Source organism: Emys orbicularis, chromosome 22, assembly GCF_028017835.1.
Source record: "Emys orbicularis isolate rEmyOrb1 chromosome 22, rEmyOrb1.hap1, whole genome shotgun sequence".
Taxonomy (NCBI): domain Eukaryota; kingdom Metazoa; phylum Chordata; order Testudines; family Emydidae; genus Emys; species Emys orbicularis.
The window spans coordinates 11,947,399-11,965,232 of record NC_088704.1 but is presented as its reverse complement, the minus strand read 5'-3'; the positions used below and the strand labels follow the sequence as shown (position 1 = coordinate 11,965,232).

The 17,834-nt window shown below is 46.7% G+C and overlaps 1 protein-coding gene across 1 annotated transcript in view; it reads right to left on the bottom strand.

Annotated features, from left to right (window-relative positions):
* The window catches only part of MTOR (mechanistic target of rapamycin kinase), a 102,947-nt gene extending 85,322 nt beyond the window's left edge, over positions 1-17,625 (bottom strand). Inside the window, exons 1-19 of the mRNA XM_065421433.1 lie at positions 17,560-17,625; positions 17,107-17,215; positions 16,081-16,267; positions 15,762-15,890; positions 13,892-14,136; positions 13,189-13,404; positions 12,284-12,489; positions 11,510-11,632; positions 11,035-11,124; positions 10,850-10,942; positions 9,975-10,109; positions 9,468-9,597; positions 5,234-5,484; positions 3,277-3,363; positions 2,535-2,702; positions 2,160-2,272; positions 1,599-1,761; positions 1,173-1,265; positions 226-372 (exon numbers count right to left, since the gene is read on the bottom strand). Coding sequence (XP_065277505.1) covers positions 226-372; positions 1,173-1,265; positions 1,599-1,761; positions 2,160-2,272; positions 2,535-2,702; positions 3,277-3,363; positions 5,234-5,484; positions 9,468-9,597; positions 9,975-10,109; positions 10,850-10,942; positions 11,035-11,124; positions 11,510-11,632; positions 12,284-12,489; positions 13,189-13,404; positions 13,892-14,136; positions 15,762-15,890; positions 16,081-16,267; positions 17,107-17,215; positions 17,560-17,580 — 2,706 coding nt within the window. The 5' untranslated portion in view covers positions 17,581-17,625. The remainder of the gene's footprint in view (positions 1-225; positions 373-1,172; positions 1,266-1,598; positions 1,762-2,159; positions 2,273-2,534; positions 2,703-3,276; positions 3,364-5,233; positions 5,485-9,467; positions 9,598-9,974; positions 10,110-10,849; positions 10,943-11,034; positions 11,125-11,509; positions 11,633-12,283; positions 12,490-13,188; positions 13,405-13,891; positions 14,137-15,761; positions 15,891-16,080; positions 16,268-17,106; positions 17,216-17,559) is intronic.
* Between the last annotated feature and the right edge of the window lie 209 nt (positions 17,626-17,834).

The window sequence follows — 17,834 nt, the reverse complement described above, 5'->3', positions numbered from 1 at the left end:
CTGAACTGCTCGCAAGACATCCTCTAAAACCAAGAGAGAACTTCAAAGTTGCTTAGAATTCTAAAGGAAGCCCCCTGACACCAGACAAGTCTACTCTTGGGGCTGACAGCTGGCAATGGAAGAGAGCCCTGAAAAATGTTCAGATGCTCCAGACATAACTCTGATCAAGGCACCAATAGCCCCCCACCTTCTGCAGCAAGCTACTGCGGGAAATCCATAACTCACCTTCTGCAGGTTGATGGTGCTGACGTGTAATTTCTTCATAGGTCCTGTTTCCACAGGGCCACTGGTCAGCGTCTCTCCCTGGTTGCTTCTCAGCATTCGGTGCTGATAAATCAGGGGATCCTCCTCTTCGTCAGCAAGGGTGTAGCCCTGCAATCAATGGCTCAGAGTGAAGGCAAGGTGTGCCACTATTAAGACTTGCTTTAAATGTGCACAGCCCTTCCCTCCCCACCTCTCCCCTCCCACTTTCTGCTAAAGGCTACCTGTCTGGGTGAAAGGAAACTCAAGAAGTTCCCAACTGTTAAGCTCAATTTGGGATAGGGGGATGATCTTTCAGAATAACATATTACATCTTTGGCATCTGTGAGCTCAGGTCATCCCATTCCCATCAGCACTAGCTGCCAAGAAATCTTGGCTCCCAACACTGGAAGATGGAGAAGCTAAACTCAGTCATACCACTGTGGAATAATACGCCACAAATCAGTGTCCAGTTGTCTCAGTGAGAGCTGCAGAAAGACATTGTGCTAGTGACCAGGAGAGGACATAACAATGGAATTATGTTGGGAAATATGGAGCAGTTCCTGACTTATGAACTATGGGACCTACTGTAGTAAACTGGGCTTGAGCAGGAGAATCCTTCCTTGGTCCTAGGGTGGAAATGGTGAAGATACATGAGAGAGAAGGAAAAACACAAACTACTATTGTAGATCCCTCCTAGACATTTCTGAGACTTTTCTATGGGGAGCCCAAGTTTTACAAGGCAGGTAAGTTTTCCAGTTTCAGTCTCAAAATACCCAACTATATTATTTCTACTACTCAGAACATGGAAACAGTTACTCTGCATGCAACAGCAAAAAGCCTACATGAGTCTTCTGCTGCGGTAGCTTCAGTACAGAACCTACCTGCATCCGACTCTACACACATGGCTGAATTCATACAAGCCAACTCACCTTCACAATCCTGCAGATGAGAACATCATACCGCTGGTGGTTTATTCGATGACGCACCAGGACCTTGTTCACCATCGGGATAAAAATCTGATACTGTATGGGAGAAGGAGTCAAAAGCCAGTTAGTCAGTCTCACCAAGACTGCAATATACCCACTGATTCCATCTTCAATTCATTGACCAGCTAGAAGCAGAATCTGAAAGAGCTTGATTTGAAAAACACATGCTACCAAAAACCATTGGCGGGGGAGGAGGGCAGGGGAGACACTGTAAGGGCAAACCCACTGCAATACACAATTGTAGACTGGAAAGACTGCAAAACTGGGTATTGTCTCTCTAAAACCCAGGCTGACTACATGTTAAATCCTCCCATTTTAAAGCCATGAAGGAAATTCCCTCCCCTCTGTCACACTTAAGGAGGAAATTACCTTCTTCCCTAGCTGGAAGACCAGAGAGGACAATGTATCCATGGCAGTTGGCCGCAGCTCAGGGCTTAGATCTAGTGTCCGCACGATGGGGTGAATAATCCGTGAAGCATAATCAGTGAAATCCAGGGATTCTGTCAGGCGGTCCACAGTCTCCAGAGCAGCTCTGAAACCAGAGCAGAAAGGACTCGTTCATTGATGGGACAGGATAGGAGGAGAAGGCCGATTATAAAGATACAAGCGATTTATTCACATATGTCTCAGCCATTAGCAATAACAGAAATAGACATGGCAGTTTAGTGGGCTTTTGGTGACAACACTTGCAAGACTGCTTGAATATGGCAATGACTAAGCCAATGGCAGGGGAAAGCTAGGATTTATTAGTGCATCTGAGAAACACAGAGCACTAGGGCTGAGGCATTCAAGTAAAACGTGCATCTGATTATCAAAAACCTAGAGGGACTAATCAGCAATCTATGCCACGTAGGACCACAGCAGCCACTGAGGAACACAGATGAATGGAGGCAGAGTGGAGAAGAGAGTATAGAGTTGGCAGATACTTACTTGCGAGCCACCAGGGGGACGTCTGGGGCATCAAACAGCTTTACAATGGGAGGTAGTAACAAATGCAGGTAGTCATCCAAGTTAGCTCCAAACAGCTGGATCGCATTCAACAGCTGGAGGGAAAGATGATCCAATGCCACCCAGCTTAATAAAGTCATGAAACAGCAATGTTTTAAAGTAACCCTATCTCCATTTGGAAGCTGCTCTGGCACAGTGCATTCACCTGAGCACTGACTGAACCACTTTATCCCATGCTTTTACGGCAGTGGGGCTATTCCACCCCTCTTGCTTCAGTGTAGCCAGATGTGGGCCCATGGGACTATGCTCCTGGACAGGCAGTACCCAACATGTCACCTCACAGGCTGAATCGCTCACCTTGACAGAGACGTTGCGTCCTGGGCTACTGTCGTGCATGAAGACCCGTAACATGTGAGGAATGAGCTGAGGCAGATAGAGCTTGAACTCGCCCCCAAGAGCCACCACAATTTGCTCAATAAGTAGGATAATTGTGCTCTGTATAGAATTGTTCATGACCCAGAAGTCCTGGAGGAGAAAGACAAAAAAGGTTCTTTATAGCTGAGCTGCATGCAGTGCGGGACCAGGAGACAGCATAAGGCTAACTCTAGGGAGAACCTTCTCCTCCATTAGGCAATCCCGATTTAAACAATTTAAGAAAAAAAACAAAACACCCAAGCCACCTATTTAACACTGCTTATTACACCAGCTTTAGGGCAACAGACGAATCATTGGTTACAATCACAATGCTCCAGCTTCCATCCCATGCTGTTCAGCAGTAGTTAGAAAAGCCCAGGTTCAATCCTAACAAAGAGAGGATGGCACGTACCCTCAGCTGGAGTAACAGCTCTGAGACTGGATTAGAAGAAGAAACTATTATTAAGTGATATTTTATTAATAAATATTTTTCTCCCATCATTAATAATTTCCCTGCCTTCCGCAGCTGCAGAGGTTCGTTAATCTCCCCCGATCTCTCTTTCTGGATGGACAGGTACATTGTGACTGTGATATTCCCTCAAGAATGACCCCACCTGCTCAATAAAGGAAGGCATAATTAACCACCTTCCAGGATCCTGGGGTTCAGGCTAAGGGTTGTACTCACTCTCATAAGGGTGACAATTTCATCCATATAGGGTCGAATATGGCTCCTCACAAAAGACACCAACATTCCTAGCTGCTGGAACAGGAACTGAAAGGAAGAAACAGGTAAGTGCTCAATGCTGCTATCCAAATGCCCGTGCAACTCAGGGCAAATCTGATTTCAAAGGCTAATCGCAAGCGCCTTTAAAAACTAAACAACATGCACAGCTATAAATGCTGGAAGTCTAGGGCCAAATTCTCTCTCTCAGCCTCAACCCAGAGTTGGTATTTTTATCCACTGCTGTGAGTATTTAAAGCTTTGGATATGCATGCACCAAACAGATTCTACGCATGCAAATTGATTAGGTGTTTAAACAACAGACTTGCAAATCTGAACCCAGAGTCTGAAATACCACATCGCTTTATAAATTCAGACCTGGAGGCTGCTTCTGAAAATGTAGCCCTGATCTCTTGCCCCTGACTGCTGGCCAAACTCACCCAGATTTTAAGATACTTTGTTCTATATTCTCTCCCTCTCCCCACCAAGGCATATTGGTGGAATATTACAGGGACAGATTGCAGTACTTGCCAGGTTAAGAGTTCATTAGAAAGATGGCTAATTGTACCCTGGGAGTATTGTGACCTAGACCATTCTACTGTACATTTGCTGTGTCTGGTTCATGATTCACTTTGATCAAGCAAAATAAAATCATGTGCAACTATCCACTGTAGTGATTTTACTTTTGAGTTTGGTGTGAAATAATATAACAATTTGGCTGAGCACCCCTGGTCCACAAATGCTTATTTAAAACTAAACCAACCAACCAAAAAAAAACCCCAACCAACATTTGTATCATTTTCTATTAAATTTCACAGTTTTCATGCAAAACTTGTGGTGTAGATTGTAATTGGTGTTCATAGCAAATACAGGCCAACGTGTTCCAAATTGCAAGTGGAGCTCAGAAGAATAGATTATGGGGTTTAATGAAAATCAGGTAAGTGGACCAGGGATAAAAAGTAGCCTCTTTTGGCGAGGGCAACATATACATGTTTACTGAAAAATAACCCAGAGTTCTTGTGGAGTTGCAAGAGGATGTTTACATACAGTGCAGGGAACTGCCTGGTTTGTGCTTTGTACCCACCTCAGCTCTTCTCCCCAGTACACTTTCACCATCTTCTTTTACCTGAAAATTTTTAAAGAGAGTGTGCAAAACTGCAGAGCTTTCAAGCAAGTTAGGTCAGTCATGTCTAGGCGCCCAGCAAACCCAGAGCGCCAGGGTTTTTCATTCCAATCTGAGCAGTAATTCAGTCTGCTAGAAGATTGCCAGTGGTGACTGTGGTTCTATAGCAGGAATGGGGGCAATTCTGTTGCTCCCATCCCACATGTAAAACCCAATTCCAGTAACTCATGCGAGTTCCCCATTACATACACTCTTGAGGAAGAGGTTCTGCTAGAACCAGCCATCTTAGGCCAGATGCAGCTGAGGCCCATTCTTCTGATGCAATTTTACATTGAAGTGAAAATTGCTAGTTAAATGAGAAAGAAGTGAGGTGCTGTGGAATCATTGTTCACTCAGCTGTGAATGCCAGCTGACTGCAGCAAGTCAAATTCCCTGCACAGGAGGAAAGCACACCGCTTTGCTAGAGGTTTAAGACTCTACATGTAAAGACACTGCAAAGGCCACTGAAAGCTGTGGGACCTGCACAGGATGGCTTAAGAAGGAAGCAGAACTGAGAACTGGCCATTTAGGGGGGATGCTTGGCAGCAGCTGTTTCAATGGAGAAGCAGAAAAATTGGCACTCCTTGATGTTCTGATCAATGCCCAGAGGAGAGAGAAAGCAAAGCTGGTACCTCACTTTCGCAGCATGCTTGGCAGCAGCTCTCAGTGCAGGAGCATCCAAAGCCAGTCGCATTCACTTTACAATGGATTCTTGTTTTGGGGAGGGGTGGAAGGGGAGCAAATTCCTAGCACACTCACCTCTCGGATGGCACCATCGCAAACCCGAATTACATTGAGAAACGTTGGCATGACCTGGGGCAGGAACTGCACACACTTCAGCCCGAGGGATTTGAAAATAAAGGTGATGGCTTGGACTACCATAGTGTGATGGTGGGACAAGGATTGGTCTCGGAAGATTCTCATCAGCGCTACCATGGAGACAGCAGGGTAGAACTCATCCAGAGGGAGGTTTCCCATGTTCACTAACATCTCACTGGTACTGTAATCAGCTGGGAAAAGGTAAGGAAGTGTCACTTACATGTGTACACACAATACACACCAACACTGCACTTCAGATACAGCTGGCTAATGGGGGGGAGAGAAGAGGAATTTACATTAACAACATGCTCAGAGGAGATGACCAGTCCATGAGAACTTAAATCCAAGCCCCGAGACCCTGAAAGTTGTATTCCTAAATTTAGAGGACAGAAAAAAACTTGTCTGCACGGATATCTCAATTTTTGCACACAAAAAAACAACAACAAAAAAAACAAGGGTAGGGGAGTGGCATCTATAAGGCATTGTGCCCCAACCTGCCCACTGCACGTGCCTCTTTGCTGAGAATCCGTTTATAGAAGGAGCTCAGAAGCTTTCAGGGTAGGAATTGGTGGAAGAGGGGAGGTATGATCGCCAGAGCATTGGCCCCTACAGAGCCTGGACACTTCTATAAGAAAATCTATGCACAGGGTAATGTTGCTAAACAGTCATAGGGGGACCCAGGCAATGGTACTGCAGCAGTGCTACTGAGGAAGACAGAACGGTATAGCAGCACTGTCTTGGCTCACTGCAGAAGAGATCCCCAGGATTCTCCCATGTCGCTAGGATTTATGGGGTTGGGTAGAGGCACAGCTCCAAGATTAACAGTCCCCTCTCTGCAAAATGTCTTCTGTCACAAGAGGTTGGGGGAAACAGGTGAAATGTGCAGGGTTTTCTTGCTCCCCTCCCATGTTCTTTGTGCAGGAGAGGGGAGTAAAAGCGATCACTAACAGTACAGCTTTAACTCTAGCTACTGGTCACCTTTCTCAGCTGCAGTTCTTCAACACAACGGCAAGAGCTAAGACAAGAGCGTCTCAACAATAACACGATCTGCCCTTTGATTGCATGTTACACCTGCTGCTCATCCCTGGTGGCCATCTGGGAGGAAAATTCATGATCCCACTCTGCTTTTGTAAAAGAAATGAGGGGATAACCCTGCCATTCTGGCCAACGTTCCTCTCCTATGGACACACTTACTCATGTCCAAAGGTGTGAGAGTGCCAGAGCCTAGCACATGTCGCCTGAGACGTTTGCCTCCATGGCTGGATGCACTGCAGTGACCGACTGACTTTGTAAAGCACTTTTAGATAGCTGGAGCATGACAGATACGGTCTCTCACATCCCATTTATAGAATATTCTGCAATACAAACCTCTCCTGGGAATAAGCTACATTTGATTGATTGCCTTCTTCCTCTCTCTTTTTAAAGATGAAATATCCCCTTCCTTCTTTTCCCATCTAATCAGGTATTTTAAATGTGGTAACCAGTATGCTAATTTGTAGCTATCAGGTAACATTTTCTCAAGTGCCTCAGTCCCATTTTCAAGTGTGGCATTGACATTCAGAGGTATTTAGGCTCCTAAGTCATTTGGTACTTGTCTACACTTGGAAATTTACTAAGATAACTATTCCAGAATATGAGTGTATCCACAAAGAGTTACTTTGGAATAAGTACTCTGGTAAATTTCCAAGTGTAGACAAACCCTAAGGGCCTTTTGCAAATTTACTTAAACTTCTGTATCACCATATATTGCTCTACTATGAAGAAACCACATTCCTTTTGCACTCTCATCCCTGTCTGTTTGTATTAGTGTTTGGAAACTAATTTAAATAGCTTTTTTTAATTCCATATCTAGACTTCATTTACACTGGTGGAAATCCAGCACAGCTCCACTGAATTCTTTGGATTTCACAAAAGAAAACCTTGCCAATGGCTGAGTGGACACATCAGTATAACTATTTCCATCATACATGTTTACAGTAAGTTACAATTAAACAATAAAGTCAGTTATAGTGAATTTCACATCTGGAGATGCCCATAATCTGGCTACTTATTTTTGTTCAGTTCTCTTATTTTGTACAGAGTGAAATTCATGCACACATACACAATCAGTTTCACAGCTGAACCCAGGGGGCTTTTTACTGCCTTACAGGATGCTATATTGAAAGTGCTTAGAAATCTATTTGAATTTAGGGACAGTTTATCACGCTCCATCTGGTATTATATTTTTTTATTGTAACAGTTGAAAGTGCTAATAAAAATTCCTGCCAAAACCAAAGTCCTGTGACGCCAGTTTGATGGTTTCATTTAAGCAAACACCTGGCAAACAGCTGCCTGTCTGCGTCCTGACACCATCGCCAAGCAATTCAGCATTATTGCTCTCTGTTCAGGAAATGGGTATACAACATGGGTAACTGCAGACAGGGAGTGAGGGATGTGGGCAGAACTTTGTTCTGAAGCAACCACATGAACTTCTACTTACATTAGCACCAAAATTCAATGATAAAAGTAAGGGGGCAAAACTACTGATACTCTCAGGCCTGGTCTACACTAACCCCCAAATTCGAACTAAGGTACGCAACTTCAGCTATGTGAATAACGTAGCTGAAGTCGACATACCTTAGTTCGAACTTACCGCGGTTCAGACGCGGTCCACACGCGGCAGGCAGGCTCCCCGTCGACTCCGCGGTACTCCTCTCGCCGAGCTGGAGTACCGCAGTCGACGGCGAGCACTTCCGGGATCGATTTATCGCGTCCAGACCAGACGCGATAAATCGAACCCGGAAGTTAGATTGCCAGCCGTCGAACTACCGCGGTAGTGTAGACCTGGCCTCAGTTGTATGAGTTTGACATACTCCATGGACACCTACTTGGGAAATGTCTGTTAGATGGTTTCGGCATTTTACTTTGATTGCAAGCTCTGCAGGGCAGAGGCCTGTGTAATTTGTCTGTCAGACACCATGCACCCTTAGGACGCTACAGAAATAAAGGCCTAAAGCACAGAACTGTGCAATGGACAGTAAAGCCTATGTCCTGAAACAAAGCTCATTCTAGTGCAAGAACATGGAATGGAACAGGTTACAAGGCACTTTGAGAGAGAAAAACTGGGTTTAAGTTGGTAATTGTTTAAAAAGTCTTTCTGGTTCATCTTCATTCTCAGAATAAAACCACTGTATTCTGCATTCCCATGAAAGAGGGAGAAGGGGCTAGGGCAGGGAAAACTTTCAAAGGAGTCCAACAGTTCTCAGGGAGTGGTGCTGTGACCTTGTAGACAAGCAGTCCTAAGTAAACCCCGTCAACTAAGTGTAACAGTTTTAAGGGGACACCATCAGCTTAAACAATTCCCTGCACATTTGCCTGAAATGTATGGACTATTGCTGCAAGTAGCACCCAAGATCATTACAGATAAAAAATTAGAGGAGATATTTCTCTACTGGTCATTTTATTGTACATTTGACCACATCATGTGTATTCAGATTTCCCCTATATAGGCAATCTCCCATTTCCATTAGCCTTTCACACAGCAACAGGGAAGAGAAAGACATTTTATAAAACAGGAAGGTGCAATTGTAAAACCTCAAAATTTGGCAGGGAGATCTGTGAGAGGTGGAGAACATGAAATGACTTTCACCTCTAGTTTTAGTTAACAGGAACCCTCTAATATCAACAACAGTTACAAAAGGGAACTTGGCATGGAACCCTCAAAGTATTTTCTGTTTTGTGCATTCTAGTGCTAATACTGTGTGCTTTCCATCCATAGATCTCTACGCATGTCACAAACGCAGGTCAGTAGCATTAGCTCTTTTTTAACAAATGATGGAGCAGGTATTGAGACGTGACTCACCTGAAGTCTCAGAGGCAGAGCTGGGGAAAAAACTCAGGTCTCTTGACACCCTGTCCTATGCCCTAGCTACAGATAATGCTGCCTTTCCGTAGCTTAAGTCATTTCACTTTTGAGTGAAAATCTTGGTTGTGTGTAAAGCCCATGGAGTTTTTGGGAAACACTCTTGGTTAGGATCCATCTAGCCCACCTCTCAGTACTGACTGAGGAAACAACCCAGATGCTGCATTATGTCATTTTCATCTTTAGTTCCTGTGCTGGAATGTAAAGACCAAGGCCCTTTTAAAACTAAACAGTGCAGGGTGCACACTCTTTCCCCAGTCTCCCTCTGCTTACAAGAATCCTGGCTGGATTTAGACTCCGACAGGCTGACAGCCGAAGCATCTCGCGACTGGTCAATCATGCCAATATTCACTTTGTGCTTGTAAGGGTCCAAAGCCCCCAACAGTCCCAGCACACGGATAGCCTAGCATGGGGGGAAAAGTCAAAAAAGAGAAGGCATGTCAAGGCGTATCACTCAGGCTAAGGCCAACACATTAAACGAAGCCTGAACTCAGGGCTCTGGGTGGCTGGTGGAGGGAAGGGGAAGATCGGGTGGTGGGGGAGACAGTCCCATCGTATTCCAAATAGAGTGTACTGACTCTTCCCATCCACTGAAGTGAGCAACTTAACTAGCTTCCATTCACAGCCCCTTTAGAGTCCTGCCCATTATGCCAAACTAACCCTCAATCAACCCCAACAATAGATCAGTCGTTCGTTCAGAAGGTTAGCATGACTGACCTTGCCCTCTCATGCAAGTACGCAGAAGAAGTTGCTGCTGGGAAGTGAGCTTTGAGTTCCTACCTCTCTCCGAGTGCCCTGGTTCTGCTCGGTTTTCAAGAAGTTCAGCAGCACATCCAGCAAGGTTGGGTATTTCCTGTACGGCTCCACCACATAACCTGTGCTGGCCACCAGTTGTCCCAGTGTCCACAGAGCCACCTGGAATGAATATAGCCCCGAATGGTTAGTTATGATCAGGCCAAGCAGCAAGTTACTATTTGTCCTGTCCTACCAGAGCCATTTTTCTTCTTTTAAAACATCTCAATGTCTGATTTCCTTCCATGACACTGGAAGTCTCCACAAACAGGGTCTCTTCATTAAGGGAAGGTGAAAAGTCAATTAACACATGGCAACCTACAAACCGCAGGCTTATACAACACACACACCACACCACTCTGAGATATGACGTTTTTCTCCATCTCCTTCAGTTGGTGTTGGAAACGTCTCTGCAGCACTGAGCCTGATCCCAGTGTCTTCCACAAAAACCACTGACCTACGCTGGGTTCTCTAGACACCTGGCAGAGCATCCTGATCACAAGACAGAGTGGCGCTACAATTTCCATCTTGGCAGACAAGAATGGACTCTGCGTTCCATGAGAGACTGACATTCTGAGCTAATGTTTCTTAGTAGCTTTCATAGCATACAGTGACATTTTACTGTATGCTTCTGGTCACAGAGGACAGCATGGTTTAGGGCAGATGTCATAGAATCATAGGGTTGGAAGGGACCTCAGGAGGTCATCTAGTCCAACCCCCTGCTCAAAGCAGGACCAATCCCCAGACAGATTTTGACCCCAGTTCCCTAAATGGCCCCCTCAAGGATTGAACTCACAACCCTGGGTTTAGCAGGCCAATGCTCAAACCACTGAGCTATCCCTCCCCCCTTGTCATATACGCACTTGTCTTTTCGCCAGCAAGGAGGAGTCCTGGAGCATGTCCATGATTATGATGAAGAGCTCATCCACCCACTTCCTCATCTCCAGCCCACTGACCTGTAGACAGAGGAAGGAAGGGCTCTCATCTAGAACTGTGCAGGCTTAGGCAGCAATGATAATGCCGCCACATAAAGCTGCAATACCCTTACCTGTGCCAGTTCCCCTATGGTAGCCAAGACATTATTAATCACCCCTGGATTTGGATCTGGGTCAGGATCTTTCAGTTTCACAATCAATGCCTGTTTGATGACATAGGAAAAAGTTAGAATCCTCTGAGAAACTTCTCCCCCCTGCCCTGCACTGAGCAATCTCTTCCCCGACTCCTGCACTGGAAATGCCAGTAAGACAGAGCCCCTAACAGATGCTCATGGGTGCCAACGTGTTTCAAAGATTTACAACATATTTCTATTACATCTTTAGGGTTTTTGCACATCCAACGTCTATCCAGGTCAAGCAGTTGCACACACTCAGGGTTGTAGTAGGGACCACACTCCAGTCTGTTTTTTATGCCATTACAGAGCAATGAAAATGGTGCAGCTCATGGTCACAGTTATTGTGTGATACACCTATGTGCCAGAAGATCTCCCCCACCTAAAGTCAGCAGGCATTCTAAGAAGGCCCTACCTTAAGGATGGGCTCCATATATGGACGAATGAGTCGTGGGGCATTGGAAACCAAGTGACCCAACATCCTGGCGCTCTGCTCCTTTATTCTGCCAACACCACTGTGTTCCAGCTCCGTCAGGATCTGCACAAAGGGCAAACCAGATGCATTAAAGCAGAGCGAAAGCTGGAGAGCCAGCGTTCTCCACCTAAGGCAGCAAACAATAGAAGAGAGCAAAATAATGAGACTGATCCCATCCTCCTCCGCAACTCACAACTCGAGTGTCAAATGAGAAAGCAATCTCAGAAGCTGTATAAATGGTATCAGCCAAGGGTGCCCAAATGAGGCCATGGCTAATTTCTATAAAATGGAATGGAGCGCAACCAGATCCATCCCTAATGGGGAGGGAAAGCCTATGGGATTATACTCTCGGGCATGTGATACTCCACCTCAGTCCGAACAGAAGGCCCCTCCACTCAAGGCAAAAAACGTTGCACATGTTGGGACCTGAAGTTACTACTGTCCTCTCCACTCTAACATGGAAGTTGGTGACTGCAAACCTCATAGAATTCTGAGGGCCGCTGGTGCAAATAAATAAAATGAAGACATCAACACTCACCAGGAAAGCATTGTCTAAGTAGTATCAAGCTGGGTTATAAACAGCCTTCCAGAAAGGGAGACCTACACTGCACTGCAGCTATTCTAGAGCTGGACAGTCTGACTTCCTTAATGCCACCATCCCCACCTTAGTTAATAAGGACTCCATCCCCATCCTTAGCACCCTGTCTCCGTTACCTGTATTAACATCTTGCGCAGGAAAGGCATGACAAAGGCAGGGTTCATGCTGCTCAGGCGGCCCACGGTGCAGATAGCCAGCTCTCGGATTTCAAACACCTGATCGTTCAGGGCCACAAAGAGAGCCTGCAGATTTTCTGCCTGGGCAAGATGGGCATCAAACCTCTCGTCCAAGGAGGCCAACACACAGTAACGGATATCGGGGTCTGCAAGAGCATGGTCACTTGTCTTCGCTCATGTTCAACTGCTGTTCTTACACAATCTTGACAGACACACTAAATTACATACCACCTTCTTTCACCAGAGAGCTACTGTCAATGAACAATCCTGCCAAAACCTTGGAGCAAGTGGACGAGGACGCCAGTGAGTGAGAGAGACCTGAAGAATCTACTCAATGGTGTCTCACTATTGCTCTGTGCTGCCAAACAAGACACCCGGGTTTCACGTCCAGGACAGTCTGTTGCTCCTAAAGCTAGTGTGACTGGAAGCACCACAGAGAAAGGGCAAACCAGCCCCAGGTGACCGCTCAGCCCCAGGTGACCGCTCAGCCATTAACAGAATCCACCCAGCAAAAGGGGGAAAAGAGAGCGAGGTTCAACAAAAGGAGCCGGTCCCTCCTGAGTCGTAACAATTGAGACTGTGATATGGGACAGGCTCATACAACAAGGCAAGAGGCAGGGAGTGAAATTCTGAGGCCTCCACCTAGAACAGAGAATCCCTGGGGTTACACCACTCTGCCTGTGCTCTCTGCTAATACTCCCAAATCTGGGGATGGATTCAGAGGTCTGGAATCCATTTTATTTAGAAAAAGCGATTGCCTGGGTTATCAGAAAACAAGCCTGAACACTACCACAACCCTCTGTCCAGGCACAGACAGCTGTATGGTGGCAAACCCAACACATTACCTGGGTCTGTTATCCCAACCACGAGCAGTTTGCTGAGAACATCTGCCACCACCTGCACTGCGGTCTGGCTGACCACATGGGCATGACCACTAATCAAGTGGATGGAGGGCGTGAGAAGGCGAGAGCAGGTGCGGGCCGCCTCCATCCGGATCTCCTTGTGCTCACTGTTCAGGAAGTGATCCGCACAGTGCCGGACAAACTGGGTCAGAGAATGGCCTGGATGGGAGTGGGGAAAAGAGAGACTGGTTCTCACACAGGTTTACACCTCAGCGACAGGACTTTCCAGGGAGACAAACACAGAGCTGCAGACTGAATGTGAGCGACACCGTTACTGTTTGGTTTCAAGTTTCTCCTCCTGTAACAGAAGCAACTGTGTAGATGGGGTCAGCCTGAGCATGAGCTATGTCAGCCAGGGAAAAGGCAAGCCCTTCCTTAGATGCTTTTAAACCCATTTCTGGATTGTAATTCTAATTACAGTATATAAATATTTGTGTTACTGTGCACCCACAACTGGTGATGCTTTCCAGAAGGCTCCCAAAACGCTGCAGTGAATTCAGCCGTGGGAACACACACGGGCCATGGATAGTGTTGTGCAACCTTAATGACAGCGTACGCAGCCTGCACCGACAATACTGACATGCACGCTTTCTGTGAGTGCCCCAACGCCTCTCGCATCCGCCCTGCTGCTGGCTTCACACCTTACCTTCGAACTCGAAGCTGCCAAGTGTGCGCAGGGCAAGGGTGATGCTGCCCACATCGCTGGCCTCGGGGATGTTGGTGAGGCTGGGAGAGGCCAGCTGATGGGCAAGGCCCTTGGGCATGCCTGGGTGCCGGAGAGGTTTGTGCATTAGAACGAGAGAGAGCATTTTCAGCAGCCCGTCCTGGATGTCCTTCTTCAGCTGGGGGATCTGACGACTCAAGTCATAGAGCACAGCAGTCAGAGCTGGGCTGAGGGTGACAAGCAGGCAGACACTCATTAGGACAGGAACAAGAATAGTTACATGTTTTGGCTTCTCATTCATGACTGTAACTTTGCCCATGAAAACATTACCTGGGGTGTTTATAATGTCACAGCAACACCTGCTATCACAGCACAGCTGCCTTCGTGCAAACTCCAGAGCTAACAAACAAACTGCTTGGATTCTAGCCCACACTGCTGTGTTAGGCACTACCAGGAATTATCTGCATGGTGGAACTCTAGAGGAGAGTGGTGCAAGGCACTTTGCATCGGGCTACCTTTGAACACTGCTCTGATGTATCAGAGAGAGCAGAACGCAGCTGCAGGTTTATTTTAGTGGCACCTGCTGTGTTGTGTGCCTCATTCCTATACTCCGTAGGCAAAGGCTACCAATCCACGTCCAGGAGTTCACTTTAGTCTATGAAGCCCTGTGCATCCTGGGAGCTAGCTGTTTGAAAGTCTGCCTTTATCCGTATCTGCCATCCTGGCAGAGGAGATAAGCTGGGACACTTGTGTTAGGAGTCCCCAGATATGAACTCTGAAGGTGGGGGAAGGCTAGAGGTAGGACAGTCCGACCTCGAATTCACTTCCCCTGTTGGTCTGACACAGCTGGAGTGCATTGACTTTTAAGGTTTTCCTGTTTTCCCAAGTTTTTGCCTAAAAGGAGTGTCTGAGTGCTGGGAAGCAGGGGAATCTGCTCTTGACTTCGCTTGGACTAGTTATTTTATAGAGCAATTCTTTCCACGATGGCACGTTCTCAGAACCCAAGAGATATCTCACACTAAAGACAAATTGCTGCTTGTTGCCTTCTCAGAGGAGTAACCTCCCCCCAGCAGGATGTATACACACTGACAGTGCTGGAGGAGGCTAGCTGGCAGCACCAGGCGTGGAACGGGAAGCTCAGCACAGCAATGCACCCACATGCTGAATTTCAAATACTGGCCCTGACTTCCAGACATGGGAGGCATGATAACTCACCTAAGTGCTGAACTTGAATAACCAGAGCAGCAGAAAGGCACGAATGTCCTTTTTACACACCTGAGTGTAACCAGGGTTGGATTTGATCACGGGATAAAATTGCCGGTGTTTGAAAATCGTGTCTTTTCTGGTATGTTTCACTTTTGAGAGGAGCGTGCGAACTGGCTGACTCGAATGCACCCCCTCACCCTGGCTGCCATCCCAAGAGCTGAAGGATTCCTTCTCAGGAAAAGGGAATCGCTTCTGGAGTATTTCTATTTGAAAGGAATTTGGTTTTTGGATCTAAAGTTTAGTTCTCACCCCTTATCTCAAAAAGAATTAGCTTAGTAACACCATACTGTTATTTTCATCCTGGTCTTTGGCTTCTCAATGGCATGGGTGGAATGTCTTAGGAATTTCCCTAAAGCAGGACACTCAGTGCACTATTTCCTCCAACTCAGGAAGGCAGACAACCATATCATCTCCGAGTGTTTGCGAAGGGAAAGCATTTGACAGGCTTTTCTTTAAGGCTGATTAAGAAGTCTGCTTGCTGGAGTTTCATAACTCATTTTTATACATACAATGATCACTGTTGCTCATGGCCAACAATGCCACCCAGTGGCTAATGGGAGAACTTGCTAACATATCTTATACCTACCTCAGTCCCACAGCCAACATGGGTTCCAGAAGCTCTTTGATGTCCTGCTGGATGCAGGGTCCCATAGCTCGTGCCAGCATGCTGATGCAGGTGAAGACTGTGGCATCCACCTGCATGGACTTCTGCCTCCTGAAAATAGACACCGTAAGAGCTATTTATCTCAGAGTGCAATCCTGCATATCTCTTCACCCCTCTCACTTATCAACGTCTCATGGGAACACCTATCAGTTTAATAAGCTGTCATACCCCACTGTCACACCGAAAATAGCATGATCAGCAGGTGTCTATCCAAGATCCTCTCTAACCTTCACACACTCACTTGTGGGCGAAATCTTTTGGTGGGAGTGCTGCTTTGATGATTTCAAGGACCTTGGGCAAGTAGGCCTGGAACTCAGACCTCACGGCCACAGAAAGCAATCCCAAGGCTTGGAAGGCTGCTGTTCGCTCCTTCTCCTTCTTCACACAGCTCAGGATGTGGTTCATTGTGTCTGGAAGGTACTGATCAGCTGATCACAAGAGCAGAACAAGACAATCGATGAGTTCATTTGGCCTGATAGAGCGGACACAAACTTTTTATGAGATTATGAGAAACCATCTTCCTATAAATTTGTTAGTCTCTAAGGTGCCACAAGTACTCCTGTCATCTTCCTATTGGCCTGTGTGGCTAAAAGCCCAGTGGTCCCTTTCATACGGTCCCCACTACAGAAACAGTGTAAGAGAGAACCTGGCAATAGTAGTTAAAAGACGCTTCCTGTAAGCAAGATGCCAGGCAGTTTATTACTTGTTACTGCAGTGACCGACTGGGATTTGGAGGTGAGGAGAGACAATAATAAAGCTTTAAGGTAAATCCAGTTAGAGCCATATTGACAGTGCTCCTCTAACTCCAACTACCTTGGTTGTTCTCAGCGCTTTGAGTGATTCAACTTTTGAAAGGCCAGCTGGGATTTTCTTTCATCCACAGAAGGGAAATCCGGATCGGACATTGCTGATAACTGGGATATAAGTGAAGGGAGTAAGAGGGTACAGCTCAGCACTGAACATGGCACGCTCAGGGAGCATGAAAATGAGGTCCTGTTTTTATTAAGGCACTGAACATGGAGTCCAGGCAAGGGCTTTCACTCTGCCAGCTTTACAAAGCAGCGAGCTCCCATCAGATGTCAAGGAGACTATCCAGAGGACAGTAATTCCCACTACTTAAAACAGGAATCAAAGTGCCAGTCTGTACAATGCCAAGCACTAGGATTTCTGCTGCCGCATTACCTGTACATAGGTCAATGGGACCACGTGAGCTAGAACCTCCCCAACTCACCTTCAGATGCCAAAGCCCAGCTGCAAGACCCCTCACCTGTGAACGCAGAAGGCCGGAAAGCAGCCAGCCGTGGGAGTAAATTGAGGATTGTCATCTGGATCAGAGAGTTCTTGCTGGTTCTGCACTTCAAAACCCAGAGGCACACCTGAAACCAGAGGGGTTGGGCTTTAAAGGGTGCTCTGTCATCCTTGCCATGTGGGGATCGCAAGGTTTTCCACTGTTATTCTGCTGCATCGCCCCTCAGGAAGGGTTATAATTATACCTGTGCCACACAGGGCTAAACTGAGGCACAGAGAAGCTAAGTAGCTCACTCCAGGACACACAGGAAACCAGCATCAGAGCCAGGAACACAGTTAATGGGTTGTGACCGTGATCCAACTATTGGGCATTATTGCCTCCCAGCAAAGGGAATGGAAGGAAGTCACACTAAGAGTCTGGTTTCTGCGTAGGGGATTTTGGGAGGCCGCTAGAGAAAAGCCCACAGCTCACCTGATCAAACTTCTCCTCCATCAGATCCCGACAACATCGACTCTCGACCAACGTTGACTTTGCTGGGACAGGCGAGGCTCCAAACCCCATGATTCCTTGATGGGGGCTGAACCCCAGGAGCCCCACCAAGGCGCTCGACTGCGGGGGCTGTACAGACTGGAAGCTGGTGAAAGGGGTGATGTGGCGAGGTTTTGTACCAAAGCCCAGCAGGTCTTTGCAGTATTTGTCGTGCACCATCTGCTGCTGCGTGATCTCCTCCATCTCCTCTCTAAGGC